Raw genomic sequence first — 24153 nt, forward strand, 5'->3', positions numbered from 1 at the left:
TATGTAAAAATAGAATGAAATAGAAAGGAAAAAAATCAAGTCCACTGAATGCACAATGTCCCCTTAAGAAAATTATTCCTCCCTAATATCTGAGGTTTAAAGAATTAGATCCTCTCATGATGGAACGATTTTATTCACCAACGTATTTATACAAAAATAATGGTGTTAGTAAGTCACTCAACAGGAGCAAAGTAAATAAATATTTAACTATGCAGAAGAAGTTCAGAATTTTCGTTGTTTTAAAATGAAAGGAAATCCCTCTATTTATAGACAACAAAGGGTAGTGTGAACAAATGTTTATTGTGTTTTATCGTAAAGATGACAACTCTTTGGAAAAGTCAAAAACTCTTTGGAAAGGTCACAACCTTTCATAAACATCACAACCTTTCATAAAAGTCACAACTTTTCATAAAAGTCACAACTTTTCATGAAATGAAAATGCTAGTTTTGGAAAAAATAAATTTAAGGGGAATTCTTGTTTGTGGTGGCGCCATGTAGGCGGGCATAGGGTTCTCTTATATATATATATATATATATATATCAATTTAATAGCATGATATTCTATCTTTATGACAAAATTATTAAACTCTCATTCATAATTCCTGTCGGTAATTATGAAAAGTATTTAATATTTCATCTTAATTAATTATGCAACTTAATAATAAGGAAATTAAGTTATCATATCATGCATAATTAATCACAATTCTAATGTCTAAATATTTCTTTATGTGATCCTTAAATTTAATTTTTTTATTCAATTAAAGATGTTGTGGCTAAACTTTAATCAAATAAATTCTAGATCACTTAGACATTTATTTCTTTAAGTGATCCAAAACATAATATATAATATTATTTAATTAAGATTGTTGTGGCTAAATCTCAATCAAATAAAATTATATGAATCACTAAATATTAAATCAAAATCATATACAAGATTTATTGTTGAACATTATGCAACAAACTTAAATATCATATGCTTAATATATATATATATATGTAAAGAGACTCAAAGATTACATACATTAAATATAATAATTTAAACATATAATATTCAAAATCAGAGAGCTACCAGTCACATACTCTAGTTATGTGATCACTGACATGCAAATCAAAACAACAATCTCTTTGCCTTTTATTATTAGAAATTGCTTCAAAGATTTCAAAACAAGATCTAAATTTTTAAGACCCATTTTGAGCGACTTTAGCGAATTTCGAAATCTAACAAAGCAGAGAGAATTCAGATTGCTTTGATATCAAATGATAGAAAATTACAGAGCAATAGCGCAGCGGAAATAGTTTGATCGACATATCTTCAGTCATTGTTAGTGATATAGTCGGAGTCGTCGGCGTTTGTTTTCCAATCCGACAATTCTTCTCTTCTTCAAAGATTTTCTAAGCACTCAAAACCTCACTCTTAGATGGTATGGAATTTTTAGAAGTAATGTGCTTAGGGACCTTTGAACCAAATGACATATTTAAAATCGTGCTTCCATCAAGAGCGGTTTGGAGGTTATGGGAAGTTTTACAATATGGGATAATGGGTAGTTACCTACCTTCCCATTAGTGGGATAATGGGTAGTTACCTACCTTCCCACTAGTGGGATAATGGGTCCATGAAGTGGGATAATGAATCCATGTAATACGGAATATATCAGCATTAACAAAATGCTAACACTAAATGTTATAACCGGTGACGAAGATCTTGAATTCAAAATCTGTCATATAGTGTGGACAGATAAATCATTTGCCAAATAAAATGCATTATTTAAGTATATTTTTTTATTTCACTTAGAAAAGTGATGTTTTTGAACTTATAGTTCATATATCAATATATAATGCAGTGAAATACAAATGAATTATTGTGCAAAAGTGTAACTGTAAGATATAAAGTATAGTTTGTGCCTCGGACATAAAGGGTTTTCACAAAAGTCGTGACATTATTAAATAGAGATATATTCTCCAGTTGTGGATGCAATGAGACTTGTTTCAGTCTGGCATTACATGAACTAATTGAATGTTTATAATGAATGATTATCATGTCTATCTAGACGAGGAAGGTTTTATGAAAATCCTTGAAGAATTTAAAAGGTGTTAAAGCAATTTCATTGAGTACCTAGTGGTTCAGAGATTGTCTAACATAGAGAAAGATCCATTATGATCATGAAAATGATTAGAAAATATCATGTATTAGTGCAATTGGTGCACTTACAGATTATTGATTATGCAAATGCTAGAATATTCTTTGATCTACTTAGCGAAAGTTATATAAATGAATTGTCATATTATCATTCAAGTTATGTCAAGAAGTTAACAAAGCAAGTGACTAAATACATAGAAGTTGTGTGATTTACTTTGAGTAAAAAAGATGAGCTTTATATTAAAATCATCAATCTCCGAGTTAGAAATTATTGATTATGTAGATGCAATAATATTTATTTGATTCGCATCAATTTCGATCGCAGTTACATGTGGAGGCACAATATTTTGATATTCAATGAATCAACCATTAGTAACCACTTCTTCAAATCATGCAGAAATAATATTTATCTATGAAGTGAGTCGGGAGTGTGTTTGATTGGAATCAATGACCCATCATATTCAGGAATATGTGATTTTTTTGTAAAGGGATATTCTAGCCACCGTTTAAGAAAATAATGTACAACTCGATTGAAGGGAGGATATAATCAAAGGAGACCGGACAAATCATATTTCACCAAAATTCTTTTTCACACATGATCTTCAACAACGTGGTGAAATAGACATTCAAAACATCTGTTCAAGTGATAATCTTGTAAAAAAATTCACTAAGGATTGTCAACATCAACATTTGAGAAGTTGAGATATAAGATTGGAATACGTCGTCTCCAAGTAAAGCTTTCATTAGGTGGAGAAAAATACACTGTACTCTTTTCCTTAACCATGATTTTGTCTCAATTGGATTTTCTTGGTAAGGTTTTTAATGAGGCAGAATTTTAAGCGCATTATGAGATGTGTGTACTCTTTTTTCTTTACTAGGCTTTTTTCCATTGGATTTTTTCTAGTAAAGTTTTAACAGGACAAATTATCTATGTACATCCAAGGGGAAGTGTGTATGAAATATTATAGTGTGGATGTCCATTATACCAAGAAGTTACTCTTACTAATTATCTTCATTACTTCCCTCCATTATGAAGATAACCTCCGCTCTTTATGTTCATTATTCTTGTAACCTTACACCTCCATAACCTTTACTACTAACCTTTTGTATGCCTCTATGTAACACGATAAATAGAGGCATAAAAGTTCATATTGTACACACTTGAATACTTGGAAAAATAAGAAAAGCTCTCATCTCTTATATCCCTATTTCTATTGCTCTTGTCTTCTATATTTCTTGTCTTATTTAGCTTTAGTTTACGACATAAACTTAATAATAAAATAATAAATTGTCTATCTCTTGATATGCTAAAGTAAACAACTAAAATGAAAAATAATTTAGAATAAATAGTTAATGCTAAAAGTAAAAATAATTTTTTTTTATCATTTCTCTTGATATGATAAAATAGATATACAAATGAAACTTTATTTTTATTATAATAATCAAATAAAAGTAAATTTATTAAAAGTATTCAGAGTTAAAAATATGACATGACATTTTAACAACAATAAAAAGTTTCATTTTTTTTAACATAATGAAAAAGTAATAAATTTTTATTGCATATATAAAATATGAACGGTCTAAAAGAGTTTTTAAAAAAAGAACAGAAAATGGTCAAAATTGTCCCTAAATTATACGAAATAGACTATGTATACCCTCTGTTAAAATTGGGATAAAAAATGCCCCCGCCGTTATCTCAACAGACCAAAAATACCTTCAAGAGTTAAGTGACTGGACAAGCCACGTGCGACTAAACCCTCCACCTAAGTGTTGTCAACTAGAATTCACTATAAGAAACTAGACCTTTAGTGGCGACAAAATTCGCCACAAAATCTCAGAATATCACCACTAAAGGTTTTCACTGATTTCTTGCATTAGATTATAAGAATGATTTTGTTTTATTTCTTCACTATTTTTATAGAATCACAAATGACATCGGTCAGGGAGTAGTTTGAAGACATTGTATATTTTATTTATGTCATACACAAACACATAAAATATACAAGAATGCATTGTGTAGCAGGAGATTTGAGTCAAAAAGTAATGATGCATTCAGTAATAATATTAGATATTTTAAATATAATAGTATATGTTATTGATTTTAGAAAATTAGGTTGTAACGAAAATTAATTACCATATTTATTTGTTGAAAAATAGGTTTTACTGGCGAATGACTATTACAACCTTAGTCGTCGCTAAAAATCACTAAAAACTTTTAGTGATGATATTTCGGGATTTTGGCGACTTTTGTCGCTGCTAAAGGTCTAGTTTCTTGTAGTGAATCCTAGTTGGCAATGCTTAGGTGGAGTGATTAGTCCCACATGGCTTGCCACGTCACTAAATATTTGGTTGTTAACTCTTGAGGGTATTTGTGGTCTTTTGGGATAACGTCGAAGGCATTTTTAATTCCAAAATGTAACAAAGGGTATAAGTAATCTATTTCACATAGTTTAGGGGTAATTTTGATCCTAATATGTATGACATGTCATTCCATTAAAAAAGAGAAAGATGTTTTTATTGTGTCAACTGTCGAATATATTTTAAAGAAAATAAAAAATAGTTGCGTAATATTCTTGTCTTAAAAAAACCAAAGTGATATTCCTAATCAATTTCCCAAGCATGCTAACTTGAGGGAAATTACTCTTATAACAAATGAAATTAAAGAGAGGGTTGACTCTATATTAAGCTAACTTGAGGAAATTACTCTTATAACAAATGAAACTAAAGAGTGGGTTGACTCTATATTTTTGATAGACCTATGTAAGTCAATCTTGTCACTATCCTAATTATTTGTTCAATATTTTTCTTATTTGTTAATTTTGATAAATCAAGAAAAAAATTATTTTTTATCTATTATATACTCAATTAATTAATTTTGAAGAAAGTAAAACTTGTTGAAAAAGTTAAATTTTTAATTCATTGGCTTATGGTAAATTTACTATTTCAATCATTATTTTTTCTTAATAGGTGTGTCAATTCCAAAATCATATACATACATATATATATATATATATATATATATAAAAGAGAACTTTAGGCCCGCCTACGTGGCGCCACCACAAACCAGAATTATCTTTTAATTTATTTATTTTCAAAATTATCCTTCCCTTTTCATGAAAAGTTGTGACATTTCTGAAATATTGTGACTTTTATGAAAAGTTGAGACTTTAACGAAGAGTTGCAACTTTTATGAAAAGTTGTGACTTATATATATATAAAATAGAACCTTAGGCATGCCTACGTGGCGCCACCACAAACCAGAATTCTCTTTTAATTTATTTATTTCCAAAATTATCCTTCCCTTTCCATGAAAAGTTGTGACATTTATGAAAAGTTGCGATTTTAACGAAGAGTTGCGACATTTATGAAAAGTTATGACTTTTATTAAAAAATGCGACTTTAATGAAAAATTGTTACTTTTATGAAAAATTGTGACGTTTATGAAAGGTTGTGACCTTTTCGAAGGGTTGAAACTTTTTCAAATAGTTGTAACCTTTCTGATAAGGCATAATAAATATTTGTTCACACTACCCTTTGATGTCTCTAAATAGAGGGATTTCCTCTCATTTTAAAACAACGAAAATTCTGAATCTCTTCTTCTTCTTCACAATTTAATATTTTTGTATTTTGCTATTGTTGAGTGGCTCACTGACACCATTGCTTATGTTAAAGATCTTGGTATGTATTTTTACCGTCATTAATTTATGTTTATGTTATTAAAGATAAATGATAATATGTAATAATTTTCATTTTCCTTTGCATTATTAATATTTGTTACTATGTAATCTTGTCTGTAAGATAACACAGTATTTTAGTTTTAATGACCGATAAATTTTAAGTATTATTTTATAAAATTTGTGATATTATAGTAATTTTACTAGTTGACAAATAATTAAGAATAGAGAGAGTACTGTTTTAGATTTTAGATAACAATTGGGTTAAAGTTTCAGGGAAGAAAAGAAGAAGTTTAATATGGTAAGAGGAAGTAGCCAATTTTGAATTATAAAATTCAAAGACCGTGTAATGGATATGTTGGTGAAAGAAATGCTAGTATATATGCATGCTAGAGGGGCAGAAGAATTCCCCTGAATATTTGGTAACAAAAAATCCTTATTTTTCTTGAAAGCGGTTTTAGGAGGGTTTTACCTGGTAGCTAGTATATACGAAAAGGTGAAAAGGATATTCGACAATAGAGTATAGTTTTTGTTTTGTTTTTTTTGGATGGGGAATTGTTTGTCGGATGTTAAAGGTGGGAAGCAGGCCGTAGGAGGAGTGGGGCACCGTATGGACCCAGCAGCCGCCGGTGGTGCTGGTGGAGGGCCCAATGATGCTGTTGACTTGTTCTATACGACAAAGGGTCTTCACGCCCTTTACACGCCAATCGAGGTCTTTTTTTTGTATCAATTTGACTTCATTCTTTTAATATTATGGACATGGTGAATCCCACACGCTACTTTATTTTAGGGCAAAAAGTATCAACCTCATCATTTGTGCCCACAAGAGTTTTTTTTTGGGATGGGGAATGTTGTGGTTATGAACTCCAAAGTTCCATGAATTTTTCATGGTTTCCTTGCATAGTTGCATTACCAAACATGAGTAACTTTATGGCCAATTTTATCTCTTGGGAATAAAATATGAGTAACCTGTGGCCAAATATGAGTAATTTTGTGGCCAAATATTTGCAGAGTTGCATTACCAAATTTGAGTGTTGTGGTTATGAACTCTGCATTTTAACATAAAATTCCACTGTTTATTGTACTTAATTGATTAGGAGAAGATCTGACTTGTAGTAGCTGGATGTGTAGTTTAATCAATAAACCCAATATCTCTTAAGCTCTCATTTGATTTAGGTAACTATTGTTCCACGGGAGGAAAAATACATTCCTTCTCTAATCATCTCTTTCAGTAATAGTCTCAACTATAAACAATGATTCGTCCATTATTGATTGTTGCGGAATTTGCAATTCCCTCATTCTGTTGTGGGGTTTGAATGATAAACTTTTATTGATATGATGTTTAATTAACTTTTAGTTAAATTATATATTTATTTATTTATTATGTGTATAAAAAAACAGATTATGCATATTCAAATATTAAAAAATAGTCTTAATCATTCAATGTTAAAATCTAGAGTCAACGTCTTAATCATTTAGATTGAGACATCTTAATCTTAACGGGAAAAAAGGAGGCCTTAGTTTTTGGAATTGGTTATGTGAATCTTCAATGTCCATTTCACTCCATTTTACACCTTCTATGCCAATACTTAATTGTGTTGGTTTCACGAATGCTAATGGTTTTTGACATCTTTAACTGATATACAATTAACTGTTGACCTCAATTCTTGAGCTCTCCTAGCAGTTTCTGTTTAAGGAATTTCCCATGGTATTGGTTTCTTTATTGGTATGTACATGAGAACATTATTTTGTGCTCCAAACATAATAATGTGATTTGAGTTGTCAACTGCAGTTATCATTATCAGCTTCAAAGCTACGGGACCGTGATATAGTTTCTAAGGTAACTTCTCTTCTAATGTTTATCTTCCAGTTTATTGGTGATGTCCATTTCCAAGTCATTCTCCTTGGAACTTATTCTAACTTTCGTAATATTATGGTATACTTGCTGCTCAAAATTTCTTTATAGTGACATGGAATGATTTGCTTGTTTACTTAAATTCTAATTATTGGATCAAGCTTAGATTATTTACTTGTTGATGGGATCATAGGAGTAGATCAGTTGTAAACGTGCAAACAATCTTGTCAGTGTGGCTCACAAATAATAGGTAGAAGCAAAGGCTTGATAAGTTATTTGTGGTGATCACAAATTTGAGGTATAAGAAAAGAACAATCTCCGTATAGAACTTCGTATTACTAATCAAGCATTTGATTACCCATTTTGTTTCCCTTATAGATACCTGCATAAAATTTTGAATTATTTAAACATATTTCAATGTTGAATAGCAATACACGTATTAGCAGCAGTCACATAAACAAATTATCCACTAAACTATTTGTTGTTTAATCAACCATTTCTTGCTTATTATTTCTAATAAGGTTGGTAGTATTGACCGTAAAATTATAAGAAAGTACAACAACAACAACGTAACTGTGCAATCCCACAAAGTACAAAGTGGGGGTTTGGGAGGGTGGACTGTACGATGACCTTCCCCCACCTCAGCGATATAAAGGTTGTTTTTTATAAGACCCTCAACTCAAGAAAAAATAGTTCAAACCAATCCAATGAAAAAACTAACGAAAGAACAAAACATCAATTTATAACAAAAACAGTATATAGTAATAGACCAGAAACTACAACAAAATAATACGATAATCGAGATACAAGGAATCAACAAATAGTAATAGATTTTAAAGGACAAGAAACTACAATTGCAATACTATGATAACAATGCACAACTACCTTACTAGCCTTCTATTTTAATTCATGTCATCCACGCCCTCCTATCTTAGTTCATGCCCTCGATAAGCTGAAACTGTCATGTCCTATCTAATTACCTCTCCCTAACACTACTTCAGTCTAACTCTCCTGAAAACCTTCATAGCCAACCTCCACACTGGGGCATCTGTGCATCTTCTCTTCACACGTCCGAACTATCTCAGTCTTGCTTCCCGCATCTTGTCCTCCCCAAAAGACACTCCCACCTTGTCTTTGATATCTTTATTTCTAATCTATCTCTCCTACTATGTCTGCACAAACATCCTCACTTCTGCAACCTTCATTTTCCGAAAGTGAGAGATCATGACTTGCCAATAATCCACCTTATACAACATAGTTGGTCTAACTACCACTATGTAGAACTCTCCGTTAAGTTTGGGTGACACCTTCTTAACACACAAGACTCCAGATGTGAGCCTCCACTAGCTTCAAATACCCTGCATCCAAAAGGTGAGTGACATCCTTACCAATCTCCCCATTTCCTTGGATAATCGACCCAATATACTTGAAGCGTCCTCTCTTTTGGATGAGCCATTTATCAAGCGTCACTTCCACATTAGCCACATACGTTACGCCATTGAACTTGCACTCTAAATATTTTGCCTTGATCTTGCTCAACTTAAACCCTTTAGACTCCATGATCTCTCTCCAAACATCTAACTTAGCGTTAATCTCTGCCATGAGTCTCGTCCATTAGAACCATGTCATCCGCAAATAACATACAACATGGCACCTTACCTTGTATTGTCGTGTCAATCCATCCATCACCAATGCAAATAAAAATAGGCTAAGAGCTGACCCCTGGTGCAACCCCATCACAACTAGGAAGTACTTTGAGTCTCCACCCATTGTTCTTATCCATGCCTTGGCTCCATTATTCATGTCCTTGATCGCCCTAGTGTACACCATAGGTACACTCTAGCCTCCAAGCATCTCCATAGAACGTCCCCTAGGACTTTGTCATATGCCTACTCTGGATCGGTGAACATCATATGTAAGTCCATTTTCCTCTCCTTATACTGTTGCACTAGTCTCCTTACGAAATGAATGACTTCTCTAATTGAGCTCCTCAGCATGAATCCAAATTGTTTCTTGAAAATAGGCATAACCCTCTTCACCTTCAGCTCCACTACCCTTTCCCAAGCCTTCATAGTGTGGTTTAGCTGCTTGATACCTCTATAATTGTCACAATTTTGAATGTCACCCTTGTTTTTGTACAATGAAATTATTATAGTCCCACCTCCACTCTTTGGGCATCTTCGCCGTCCTAAAGAGGTTATTAACAACTCAGTCAACCTCTCCATACTTGGTCTACTTGCGCACTTCCAAAATTCCATCGAGATCTCATCAAGCCTAGTTGCTCTTCCCCTGCGCATACTACGAAGAACACCCATGACATCCACAGCCTATATACACCTATAATATCCAAAATTACGACGCCGCTGGAAGTGCTCTAAGTCTCCTATCACAATGTCTCTATCCCCTTCTTCGTCAAGAGTTTATGGGAGTATGACTGTCATCTTTGTCTAGTGAGTTTCTCCCCACCGGTACTTGTCGTCATCATCTTTGATGCACTTAACTTGGTCCAGGTCATGTTCCCTCTTCTACTTTGTGTTGTCTAGCATGTACAACTTCTTATCCCTACCCTTTTCTACATACAAGCGTTCAAAAATTATCGGTTTAGCCGCCGTAACCGTAAGCTATGCATTTTTTTCTCCATCTTATGCCTTTCTCTATTTGACAACTTTTCCTCTTTGTCCGTACCTGTAGTTTCCACCAACTTTGCATACGCCACCTTCTTAGATTCCACTTTCCTTGGACTACTCCATTCCACCACTGGTTTCCGCAATGCCAACAAATCCACCTCTCGAGACTCCTAGCACCTCTCTAGCAACTTCACTAATGCAACTGATCGTCTTATTTCATATACTGTTTGCATCCCTACTACTCCCCCAATCCCCCATAGTCATCAATTTCTCTCCCATCTCCTGGTAACTGACCATAGTCAAAACTCCCAAATTTGATCCTTGGTCGTTGATCCAAAACCCTCCCTATCCTCTTCCTCTTGATCTCCAAATCCATCACCAATTCAACTTCTTCCCAATGAGCAAAAAGCCAATCTGAGTCTTAGCCACCGAACTACGGAAGGTTACCAAGTACTCCTCTTTAGGAAAATTTGAATTGACAACCACCAACCCAAAAGCTTTTGCAAAATCCAAAAGTAAGACTCTTTTTCCGTCCCTAAAACCAATACCTCCCTGCACATCTTCATATCCCATTGGAGTTGACCCAATAGGTCCATTAAAATCTCCTCAGTGTGTGGTATAACCCCCTCCCCCCACTTTGTCCAAATCCTCCCATAAGCATTTTTTATCCTCCTCGTCCAAGCCAGCTTCCAGTGAGTATGCACTAATAATGTCAAAATGATCCCTCCGATGACTATCCTAATAGCCATCATCCTGATATTGACCCTTTGGACCTCAATTACTTGCTTCCTCAATTCCCTATTAACTAAAATGCCTATGCCATTCCTTTATGTCAAGCCTATTAACAGAACTTATACCCGTCCACATCCCGTGCCTTGGTTCTTACCCATTTGGTCTCCTAACACAAGCAAGCAATACACCTAAAGACCCAAACTGGAACTGAGGAAAGAAAAAGCAAACCAATAAATGCAAATACAAAAGTTTCATTCTTAAAAGAGGAACTCTACTGTTTGCAAATTTTATTATTTATTATTTCATTTTCAGTATACACCATTTTTAATGGGTCATGTTAAATTATTCTTATATTGAGAAAATAAAAAAGATACTTATACATTTTGTTAGTATTCAATTTTTTCAAGCTAATAATTTTTTACTACATACTCCCGCCATTTTATTTTAGGTGAAACATTTCTTTTTAGGCCATTCCAAAAAGAATGACAAACTTCTAATTTTAGAAACAATTAACTTTACACTTCTCATTTTACCCTCAATGAGAAACTTTTATAAGCATACAAATGTATCATATTTAAGGCCACAAGTTTCAAAAGTTCTATAGCCACACATGTTATGGCATGTTTTAGACCAGAAGTCTCAAAATTTTTCATTTCATTCTTAAGCTCTATGCGGATTCATACTATGTCACAAATATTAAAAACGGAGGGAGTATAATAAAACATATATTGGAATTGATGAAGTTTTAATATCAGGCCTGTTATTACTGGAAACCAATCTCTATTCAATTTAAAACCAACACATGTTTTAACTTTTGTAACAAAAAATAAAAATCAGATAACAAATACAATAATCCAGTGATTGCTAATCTTTGCATTATTACTTTGTACTGTATTGTGTGTGATGTCATACTAGCTATTTCTGTGGTGTCAACCCCTGGTTATACGTTTTAAGTTATTAGTGGAGATCTTATTTGAAAGTTGAAACTATGTGGAGATAATATGCATGCTGTAAATTGTGTTAACGAGATTGTATATTCCATTCCAAAGATGAATTATCTTCTAATTTTTGTCTCATATTGAACATCTGCAAGCATTTATGATGTAATTCCAAACAAAATGCTCATATTTGAAGGTTAGTATATTTTGTTGTAAAAAATCATGCATTGGGATAAAATTATTGAAGTGTGAAAATGAATGAATGTACTGCGTTAGTAAGTCCACTAAATGCATAAGAGAACTAGCTATTCCTAAAATAACCGACACTCAAGGAAATTTGCCTTATCTGATCTGAAATATTTTCACCATATTATAAATATTTTACTTGGGATAAGTGGTAACATCACTAATGCCTTTCTGAATATATATTCTTGTGTAGTAGTGTTCTCATAGTTTCAACTATGTTTAACTCATTTAAACTTTACTCTTCATTTCACACTCATACTTGTGTTGTTTGAAGTGTAAACGCAAAAGCTTGCATCAAGCCTAAAACTTTACATCTTTTCTTATGGTCAATTTCTCTTCTGGTTTGATTATAAACAGTTCTAGTGTGAAGTTTTAACCACCAACCTTATATTAGCTGCTTCTGATTCTTTTAAAAAAATTATCATTTCCTTTGTTTTTATATCATCCTTCTTAATGTTCAAATGTTTCTTTTGCATTGCATTATCATTGATTTTGTGTCTTCCACGTAAATTCAGAGTGATCCAATGGCAGTGGTATCTATCAGAAAAAGAGATGGCACACTGGAAGAGCTTGGTCGAACAGAAGTTATAATGAATAACTTGGATCCTTTATGGATACAGAAAATTAATATCATGTACCAGTTTGAAACTGTGCAGACACTGATGTAGGCTTTTTTTTTTTATTCGGACTTATTTTCTCCTTGAATTTATGGATGTCTATTATGTTTAACAAGCTACTGACACACTTTACCGTCTTATATTTTTTATTTTCAGTTTCCATGTCTATGATGTAGACACAAAATATCATAACATACCAGTTAGGGTATGCTTACTTTCTGCAAGTGGACAATTTTTTACAGTTTCCAGAGCCTTGTTTGTCCATATGAGGGATAGAAAAATGTACTTCAGAGCAGGTAGATACATTAAAGAAGTGGCTTAGCTTTATTTGGGTATCACTTTCCGCCTTTCCCCTCTTTCTTTGTGAGGGGATTGGAGTGAATAGAAGGAGTTGGGAATGGGTTGAATATATGCCCTTAACCTCCATAATAATATGAATTGGAGGTCGTTTGGTTGCTGGTTAGAGAAGAGTTATTCGTGTATCAAAACTTGCATAATTTTATACATTTTTTGGTTACAAAAATGAGAAGCATAAATACCCACATAAAATCTAGCATAAGTTATACAACGTTTGGTTGATTTTTTGTCTTTCCACAAAAAAAAACTAATCCCTGCATAACTAGTATCCACATTACTAATGCCTGAATGTGCAAGGGCGGGGGGTGGGGCTGAATTGTCTTCTTTTTAAATTCTAATCCATAGTCGACTATATGAAGCAAACCTGCAGAAATTAGTAAGTTCTGAAACTGAAAATGCGAAGTCGAATTTACGTATGATGTTTTTAAACTGGTTGGGATCCAGAGTGGGTCTTAGTACCCATTAAAAATATAATTCATGGAACTGCTAATGTTTAATAATATTTTCTTTCCCCTTGACCATATTTATATATTTTATGCGTGATATGTTTTATTTATCAACAAACAAGTTTCTGTTTTTCATTGATATATCTGTCAAGGATTATCGCTAAATCCTAATTTTTTTTGCACTGCAGGATCTTAAATTGAAGGACCAAGATTTCCTTGGTGAAGGCAGCTGTGTTCTTTCAGAGGTATGTTGATTGCATTTACTTGGGTAACTCAAATTCTATAATATCCCTGGACATCTCTTATCCTTTATTCTGCTGCTTCTTGGTGATGTTGACTCATGATCTTAGTGGAATAGGTGTATCTTAAGTTTTTGTATTTTGACTATCAAAGGATATTAGTGAACTGTTAGATCAAAGATCTTGTGTTCATATTTCTTTTTAGAGGCGTATGATATCATCCGTCATATTTTTCGGTTTATGTTTTTATGATTTGCCTATCATCATCATAGTTGTATCATGGTGAATCAGCTTTCTTAGCTAGCGATCTTGATTACAAAGATCTATGCTTTAAAGGATATTTTCTTAGAAGCACTATATAGGGTCACAGATGCAGCAATGTAAGCTGTTGTATTTAAAAGTTGCCAAGTCGTCCAAATCTGCACAGGACTCCTACACAACCTATTGTGTTTGTTGAGGGGGAACATTTCTGTATATTAAATTTCCTTGCAGGTTTTACTTGCAGCGTCCTGTATATGAGACGTGCTTATCGTTTAACTATCCACAAGCAATTTTTTTCTTAATTGGATTGCCAAGTAGTTACTTCACCTCAGATTCACTAACACTACTGCAATTTCATATATTTGTTTGCATCATAATGATGGAGATTGTACACACTTTCTTACCTTTTTATCTTATGGCAGATGGTAACCAAGCGCAAACGAAGTTTAACACTGGATTTGCACAACAGGAATGACCATGGCCTGAAAAACTTAGGGAAACTTACTGTTCTTGCAGAAGAAACAGTCACTTCAAGAACTGCTGTAGAGATGACATTGCGATGTACCAACCTGGAAAACAAGGATTTATTCTCGAAAAGTGTATGTATAACACTAACTGTACTTTCTTATGGAGCTTCTTGGTGTTTTCAGTCTCACTTGTTACTTGTGTTATATTTGTTCTTTCAGGATCCTTTCTTGAGAATATCTAGGATTGTTGAAACTGGAGGTTCTGTTCCAATTTGCAAGACAGAGGTCGTAGATAATAACTTGAACACCATATGGAGGCCTGTCTGTCTAACTATGCAACAATTTGTGAATAAGGTAGTTTCTTCTTTAAGGGAAGGTGAATTGCTTTCTGATTGATATTATCTGCTAGAACACTCTATCACACTATGACCATTGATTACTTTGATTGCTTTTAACATTACATGTGCCGGGTGCAATATTATTCTAACTGACGGTTCTTTCAGTTGGCTTTTGTATTGTTTTTATCTGATCTTCAGTGTTTTTTAAGGAAAGAAAATGACCAAAATAGAACATTTAGTGCATTAATAGGCTTATTAATTTTTATTATGGTTTTCTTGCAACTAAAAGTTTCCCATAGTTACATTGCCATTTATTTTTAGTTTTGGATCTTAGTGGGTCTTTCTGTTTCTTGCAGGATAATCCATTAGTTATAGAGTGCTTTGACTTTAACAACAGTGGCAATCATGTCCTCATCGGGTATCTGTTTAGGATATAAACTATTATTATCATTATAGCTCTTTTTTTTTTTGGTTTCAGTTATCATACCTCTTTTTGCTCAGGAAATTACAAAAAACAGTGGCAGACCTTGAAATTTTGCACAAGAGCAGAGTTGGTGCAAATTTCACTTCACCACCTTCTGGTTTTCGGGGTAATGAAAAGGTAAACTTTCATCAATAGTTGATGGTTCTTTTTTTTTTTTGGGTGTGGGGTTGATTGCTATCTTTATATGATAATTGCACCTGTTTGATTTCTTTCAGGTCCTGAAAGGTCAACTTTTTGTTGAAGGATATGCTGAGAAGCAGCTCTATAGTTTTCTTGACTACATCTCTAATGGATTTGAGCTTAGCTTTATGGTTGCTGTGGATTTTACTGGTGAAAGCACTATAAAATATTTTCATGTTATTTTAATTGGCCTGGTTTAAGACTATTTTACTGATGCATTTGAACATCCAATCCCCAGCTTCTAATGGAGATCCTCGCAGTCCTGATTCCTTGCACTATATTGATCCTTCTGGCCGTTTGAATGCTTACCAGAGGGTAAGGGGATATCACCTTCTTCTTTACTGACTACATGTTCTTTACATTCCAATATTCATTGCCTTATAACAGGACAACTGAATGTTATTTATATGCCAGCGAAAAGAGAAGTCGAAATTGAAGAATTTTCTGAGCTATGGGTCATTAAAAAAAGAATATTGTGACTTATGATTTTTGTAATCTACTGTGTTCTCTTGATTTCCTTGCACTTTATGATGTTTTAGGCTCTAATAACTAATTTGTCCAATTGTTATACCCAAAAAACAATGTAATCTTAGTGATTGAGCTTTGTCGGTTTGGAATCTGAAATTAAACACATTTAAGTTTGATATATACCTTGAACTTTCTGATCTGTTACAAATCCTAGGTTCTGGTTCTAGCTATGCAAACAACAATAACTACTCTTCAATCTTAAACAAGTTAGGTTCGGCTAGATGAATCCCAACTTCTTCATTTAAGCTCATTTCATATGCTAACTATCAGAAGTTTAAATGTCATGCTCAGAAGTCTGCATGCTAGAAAAGTTTTGCTGATAGTTGGTCATTGTATTTGTTACAGGCTATTATGGAGGTTGGAGATGTCATACAATTCTATGATTCTGATAAGCACTTTCCTGCTTGGGGATTTGGTGCCAGGGCATATAGTGGAACAGTATCTCACTGTTTTAACTTAGCTGGAAGCCCAGGTGCTGTTGAGGTATTTGTTAATCAGCTCTGCTACTTAGAGATGTCTGTTGTGAGTTATTTTAGATGTTATATTTCTCCAATTCTTTTTGTCTGTCACTTGGGCATCAAAAGACTTGTTCAAAAATAATTTACATTTTAGAAAATTAAAAAGCCATTAATTGTTTGTTCAATTCCATCCTTACTACAAATTTAAGAAGGCACATTGTCATTAATCAACCTTAAGGAAGAGGTAAGGATAATCTAGTCAAATACTCATTATAGTTAATGTTATCAAATGGATTTCTTAATTGGTGTGTGCCAAAACCTTAGATGACGGATACAAGGGGCAGAGAGAGTAGCTTGTGTGTTGGTTTTTTAAAAGATGGCGCAACAGAAAGGGTTGTAAGTATTGATTGAAATATCTCTCAATAATTTTACTAAGCATATAAGAGCTTTAAATAGCCAACTTAAAACACAAAATCTGCATCATTTTAAATTCAAAAATCCAAAAATATCTTTAAATAAAACAACCTTGTACAAATTTATAATTCAAATCATCCTAAAAATTGCAACTAATTGTGTTAAAAAGAAAATTACTGAAAGCAATTTTCAACATTGTGGCTCTATTTTTTGCTCAACTAGCATTGTTGAAGTTTGCCATGATATTAGAGACATGACTAAGAGCTTGTTTGGCATTGCTATTGGGAGATCAAAAGTGTTTTTTTTTTTTTGAAAAAAAAATAGTGTTTGGCAAATTCTCAAAACTACTTTTAAATGGAACAGAAGCAGTTTTTTTGCTGTAGGGAAGAAGCTAAAAAAAAAATTCTTCTTAAAAAAAGCAGAAGCAGAACATTATTTTCTTGAAGACTAAAATATCCCTCCCATATATACATTTTTACCAATACATCCCTTATTACTTAATTAACATATCTCAGAAATTTGGTTAAATTTCATACAAGAATTTTATTTTTTATTTTTATATAATAATTTTTTTTTAATTTTATGTTTATATATTACGGAAAAGGGCCTAAAATACCCTCAAAGTATTGAAAATGCTACACAACTACCCCTCATCCACCTATTGGCACCCAAATACCCTCCCCATCCACCTATTGGCTCACAAATACCCTCCCCATCCACCTTTGGGTCCAATTTTAGCCACTTCATTAACGGAGCACCATTTAAAATAATTAAATAATCTTTTTAATTACATGGCGCTCAACCATTGATTGCAACTTAATTATTTAATATAATTTTAAACCCACCCATTACCCACACATTTTTAACTAAACTCCCCCCAATACTTATTAAACCCGCCCGCCCCAATACATAAAGAACCCAACTAATAAAAAAGAACCCTAAAACCTTTGTTCCCAAATTTACACTACATTTCTCATGATCCTCAATCCAACTTGAAATTGGCCTTTTCCTAAAAGTCACGTATATTTTACATGTAAATTTTCATTCTCATTTATAGAAACTACGATATTGGAACCTAGAGTACAAGATGATGCAATAATCAACCCTTCTTCCATGTTCCCCTTTTGCACATCTATTCATACCCAAAGACTTTTGGGACCTCATGGTTAAGCTCTAGAAGATGTAATTGATACTTACTAGATCAATTGTGTTGTCTTTTTCTGCAGTTAAATTGTCCCTTGTAAAAAAAAACAAGGGAAAATGCATAAGTACCCCTAGCCTATGCCCGAAATCCCTGAGACACACCTAACCTTTACTAAGGTCCTATTACCCCCCCGAACTTATTTTTTAATTAATTTTCTACCCCTTTTTGGCCTACGTGGCACTATCTTTGAAGAAATTGTCAACACGCGTTGGGCCCACAAGATAGTGCCACGTAGGCCGAAAAGGGGTAGAAAATTATATATAAAATAAGTTTGGGGGGTAATAGGACTTTAGTAAAGGTTACGTGTGTCTCAGGGATTTTGAGCATAGGCTGGGGGGTACTTATGCATTTTCCCAAAAAACAATTCCATAGTCTGAATTTGCTATAGCTAACTGTCCTACAGTTGGATGGACATGCATGTTAGCCACATTATGTAACACTACACCACCTGTGAAATGCCGTGAGATAATTAAAATTGAATTCTTATGTTAGTTACTTATTTTTCCTCTCTTTATGTTGTTTTCCATTTTTTCTTGTTCGGCAGCCATGGGAGTAAAACAAAGGCATTTATGCAACATGTACCCTTGGTGTTCAAACACCAGAATAGATCATTACTCCTCTTGTCCATAATATGTATCACTTTTCACTTCTCAATAGTCAATTTAACTAAACTTCAAAGCTATATTGATTAGATTAAATCAATATTTTATAATTAAATTTAAATATCCCAAAACAATATGAAAATTTGGGAACGAAGGTTTTAGGGTTCTTTTTTATTAGTTGGGTTCTTTTTGTATTGGGGCGGGCGGGTTTAATAACTATTGGGGTGGGTTTAGTTAAAAATGGGTGGGTAATGGGTGGATTTAAAATTATATTAAATAATTAAATTGCAACCAATGGTTGAGCGCCACGTAATTAAAAGGATTATTTAATTATTTTAAATGATGCTCCGTTAATGAGTGGCTAAAATTGTACCCAAAGGTGGGTGGGGATGGTATTTGTGAGCCAATAGGTGGATTGGGAGGGTATTTGGGAGCCAATAGGTGGATGAAGGGTAGTTGTGTACCATTTTCAATACTTCGAGGGTATTCTAGGCTCTTTTCCGTATATATTATTATTATTATTTTATATTTTAAATATTATATTATTTTACATTTTATTTTGCAGAATCAGAAATAAATGTAACAACAACATTTTGTATGATTAAAAATATGAAGAACTTTATTTATTTTTGTGGTGAATTTTTCATATATAGTGGTTTAATTTCTGCAATGGTTTTTAAATTTATTTTTCTTGATATTTTAAATTTTATTTAAGTCATCATGTTAATATTATATTAATATTTAATTATCTATTTATGTATAATATTGATTGAAAATTTGAATATGTATATTTTAATCAAATAATTTCTAATAGATATTTAAAATAGTTTCTCACTATAATTTTTTTTTTTGATGACGAGGGAAACCCGTAGCCACTACCCTTTGGGTGTGCACAGGGTAAAACCCCCGGTCCTATGCAATAACTCGCAAACCACATAGGAGAGGTAACCCACACTAGGCAAGCCTGATGCGACGAGCTCGACCTAGAAGGAAAAACCCCTTGCTTTCGCTGGCAAGGGGTTTCGAACTTGAGACCTCTAACATGGAAGTCCCAAGCTCAAACCACTGGGTCACCCTGAAGGGTGTTTCTCACTATAAAATAATCTTAATATTAAAAGTACATTGATACTTGCCCTTTTTCGTCTGTTTAAAAAAAGATTAGCCAAATAGAATTTGCTTATCAAAAGCAGTTTTCAAGTGATTTTTTTTTCATAAGCACTTTTTTAAAAACACCATTTTAAAAAAGTGCTTCTACAAATAAGTTGTTTTAGCAATGATGCCAAACAAACTCTAACACTCTTACAATTGTTGTAGCACTGAAGATATTTAGGGATGACTTAGAAAACTGTCATGAGGTTCTTATAATAGTAGTATTTAGTTATGTGGTTCCGTTATGGCCTTCCCAATTGATACCTTTAGACCTCAACTCAGTTTTCCATGGCAGTGCAATGCCTTCGATAATTTGCATTTTTCTTCCCCTTCATTTTGATGAATAATTTCCTTTTTGTGATTTTTTCACAGGTGGAAGGTGTCGCAGGCATTATGTCTGCTTATGCTAGTGCTTTGCAGAATTTTACTCTTTCTGGACCCACATTATTTGGGCATGTAGTTAACAAGGCTGCAGAAATTGCTGTCGAGTCCCTCAAATACAACCAGCGCAAATATTTTGTCCTCCTCATTATAACGGTTAGTAATGGATGAAAGCAGGATTAGTTTTAGATGTCAGATTTCTGTAAATTTATCTGGTGATCTTAATCATTTACTACTTGTAGGATGGTGTCATTACCGATATGTTAGAAACTAAAGATGCTCTGGTGAGGGCGTCAGACCTGCCACTTTCAGTTCTTATTGTAGGAGTTGGCAATGCAGATTTTACACAGATGGAGGTACAATCACACTACAGTACTCAATCCTCTAATTAGACTGCAGGATGTCCACCTGTTATCTAGACTAAAGTTGTAGTGATATCGTTAACAAACCACATTAAATATTTTCTTACAGATCCTTGATGCTGATAATGGACATCGATTAGAGAGTTCCACAGGAAGGGTAGCTACACGAGACATTGTTCAATTTGTTCCAATGCAAGAAGTACATAGTAAGTCAAATACCCTATGTTCTCATAACACAACCCTGTCCTTTATTTTGCTTTTGAGGCAAAGTTAGCATTACACAAGTAGTTGGGAAATTGACTTCTGATGTGTAAAATATCAAATAATTGTTGTGTCAGTTGGTTTGGTTAGGTATTTCCATGATTTTATCTAGGGCATGCTAAGAATTTCCATTTTGGACGTATTTCTCCTCTTAACATGATTCAACATATAAAGATTCAATTGTTTAAAAATTTCTTTGATTTTTGTTTCCTTGCATAATTTGTATGTTAGAATGAATCAATTCCCTTTTATGATTGTTCATAAGCTTGATTCTAAATATGATGTTTACTCTATTTTGCAGGCGGGCAAATTTCTGTTGTTCAAGCTCTTCTAGAGGAGCTACCTGGGCAGTTTCTTACATACATGCGTTGTAGGGATATTAGACCTCATAACATTTCTGCTCCCCAAACATCTGCTCCAGGACCGTCCTATGTGGTTTGAGTAGGAAGAAGAGCTTCAGAAACCGTCAAAATCTTAAAATGATTGCAGTAGAAAAAGAGTGTCTGCTTGGAAGAATGAAGTCTGACTTTATCTTGCTTCAGAACTAGTGTTGCACATTCCATTTATACTGGTGACTGTAAATACATATCATTGTGATAATAGCGAATTTAGCTCTTAGGGATCAGTTGATGATTGATTTACTTTTGTATACGCCTATTGTGAACACAATCAAGTACTCAATCAGTGAAAGGGTTTGGGATGAATTTCTGATCCGAGCTATGACTATAAGCTTTCAATAGCCACACTAACCACTCAACTAGTATATTATGGCTTGCAAATTCATACCAGTAAATGATTATAACCTCGTGATAAGTGGATGGCCTGTATGTTTGTGTAAAATACTTGGCCATAAATTTTTGAAATTAATTTTTCCATGCCAATCTTTTCAAGTTCAATTGCGAGTTGCGACTATGTAAGTTGAAAACAATACGCTGCAGCATGTGTAGGTAGGAACAATTTAAAACACTGCAGACTGGATTCCTCCCATATAACCATTGTTTATGCCTATTTCCTCCATTAAAAATAGAGAAAACTGTTAATCCCACCTACGTTATAAATGGATGCTCTACTTGATCCATTTCAAATCTAACCGGTGGTCTTCAATCCTTGTTACGGACTAAGTCGTAAAAAATCCCAATCCAGGTCAAAGGATTTTCAACACAAAAACACTTGTTTTGCTTGTCTAGCTATTATAGTTCCTGGCCTAGTCTCTTTGCTTACACTATGTAAGAACTATATATACTAGGTTAAACGAGATCTCAGGCTTCTGATCCCTAGTTTATAATTTAATGCTTTTACCCAAAAACAAATGGAGTTTTTACGATAACTTGGTTGTTTTGCTGTTATATTTGTGGTCTCATTCTGTGGGGATGCATTTTATTCCCCTCAGGGACAATGATAAAAAGGGATATACGGTAAAAGAAGATGCGTTACGGAGACTAGAAAATTTCTTTGTATTCTCATACTTGTTTTTTACATGGGTAAATGGTCAAATATGTCCCTAAACTATTCGAAAAGGTCTAGATATACCGTCCGTTTAAAGTTTGGCTCACTCGTACCCTCACCATCTTAACTTTTCGTCTAGATATTATGGGCATTAGTTGGCCTGCTTGACATATCCAGCTCATTTTTCATTTCTTTAAATGCCACATGGAATTGTCATGTCATTATGACTTTACCACGCAATTATATGGAAATGGATCAATTATGCCCCTAAAAAATTTGAACTCATAAACACCTAATCCGACCCATAAATCAACCCCCCTTTTAAATAAACTACCCGACCCGTTTTCAACAATTTTGTTTAAATTTTTATCTTTTCCGGTAAATCCCGATAATGAGTAATTGATTAATAAAAAATAGGAAAATTATGAAAAAAAATATAAAATTAACGCCAAAAATTCACAAATAAATATTGGAATCTTAAATTCAACAATTTCAACAATTTTTTTCGGTAAATCCCAAAAATGAGTAATTGATTAATAAAAAATATGAAAAATATGAAAAAAATATAAAATTAACGCCAAAAACTCACAAATAAATATAGTAACCTTAAATTCAAAAATTTCAACAATTTTTTTTAATTTTTACTTTTTTTGGCAAATCCCAAAAATGAGTAATTTATTAATAAAAAATAGGAAAATATGAAAAAAATATATACAACTTACGCCAAAAATTCACAAATAAACAGAGTAACCTTAAATTCAACATTTTTTTAAAATTTTTTTTTCGGTAAATCCCGAAAATGAGTAATTGATTAATAAAAAATAGGAAAATTATGAAAAAAAATATAAAATTACATATTTTTCCTATTTTTTATTAATAAATTACTCATTTTCGGGATTTGCCGAAAAAAATAAAAATTAAAAAGAAATTGTTGAAAATTTTGAATTTAAGGTTAATATATTTATTTGTGATTTTTTGGCGTTAATTTTATATATTTTTTCATATTTTTTATTAAATCAATTACTCATTTTCGGGATTTATCAAAAAAAATGTTGAAATTGTTGAATTTAAGGTGACAATATTTATTTGTAAATTTTTGGCATTATATTTTTTTCATATTTTTTATTAATCAATTACTCATTTTCGGGATTTACCGAAAAAAATAAAAATTCAAACAAAATTATTGAAAACGGGTCGGGTAGTTTATTTAAAGGGGGGGGGTTGATTTATGGGTCGGATTAGGTGTTTATGGGTTCGTTCGAATTTTTTTAGGGGCATAATTGATCCGTTTCCATTTTCATATAAATGTCATGTGGTATTGTCAAAATGATATGACAATTCCATGTGGTGGATATGTCCAGCAGGCCAACTAACACCCATAAGGGCATATCTAGATGAAAAGTTGGACGGCGAGGGCACGAGTGAGCCAAACTTTAAACGGAGGGTATATCTAGATCTTTTCGAATAGTTTAGGGGCATATTTGACATTAACCCTTTTTACATTAACTTTTAATTCAGACTGTTTTGAAATTCTTTTAAGGTTTCCATTATCCCCTGAATTAGTTTGGTTCTACCTATGTTTGAGTATCACTTGTTAAAAAATCTCTTCTGTCCATTTTCCTAATGAAATGATCTCATCAACATACATACCACTCTTCTTTCACTCACTCCCTTTATTCTCTCTCATCTAGTAGCAAAGTTTATAATCTACCAGCTTATTAAAATAAAACAATACAGAAAAATCCTTGAA

The 24153-nt window shown here is 33.0% G+C and overlaps 1 protein-coding gene across 3 annotated transcripts; it reads left to right on the forward strand.

Annotated features, from left to right (window-relative positions):
• Positions 1-6348: 6348 nt before the first annotated feature.
• Positions 6349-21667, forward strand: LOC125865252 (protein BONZAI 3). Of its 3 annotated transcripts, none has more exons than XM_049545453.1 (16): positions 6349-6523; positions 7604-7651; positions 12725-12873; positions 12983-13031; positions 13818-13874; positions 14552-14728; positions 14816-14950; positions 15291-15352; positions 15436-15535; positions 15634-15748; positions 15837-15913; positions 16472-16609; positions 20326-20490; positions 20577-20690; positions 20806-20902; positions 21259-21667. In XM_049545453.1, exons 1-16 carry the CDS (start codon positions 6359-6361, stop codon positions 21396-21398), a joined length of 1788 nt encoding a protein of 595 aa, XP_049401410.1. In that variant the 5' UTR covers positions 6349-6358; the 3' UTR covers positions 21399-21667. The 3 variants fall into 3 exon arrangements, with proteins under 3 accessions (XP_049401410.1, XP_049401412.1, XP_049401411.1); XM_049545454.1 differs by lacking the exon at positions 6349-6523 and adding an exon at positions 7406-7519; XM_049545455.1 differs by lacking the exons at positions 12725-12873; positions 12983-13031.
• The last annotated feature ends 2486 nt before the right edge of the window (positions 21668-24153 follow it).

Source organism: Solanum stenotomum, chromosome 5 (genome assembly GCF_019186545.1).
Source record: "Solanum stenotomum isolate F172 chromosome 5, ASM1918654v1, whole genome shotgun sequence".
NCBI classification, from domain to species: Eukaryota; Viridiplantae; Streptophyta; class Magnoliopsida; order Solanales; family Solanaceae; genus Solanum; species Solanum stenotomum.

Coding starts and splice junctions, on each gene's coding strand:
- LOC125865252 (XM_049545453.1), top strand. CDS start 6,359: ATGGGGAATTGTTTGTCGGATGTTAAAGGTGGGAAGCAGGCCGTAGGA. Junction 14,951..15,290: donor TGCAACAATTTGTGAATAAG/GTAGTTTCTTCT, acceptor TGTTTCTTGCAG/GATAATCCATTAGTTATAGA. Junction 15,353..15,435: donor GGCAATCATGTCCTCATCGG/GTATCTGTTTAG, acceptor CTTTTTGCTCAG/GAAATTACAAAAAACAGTGG.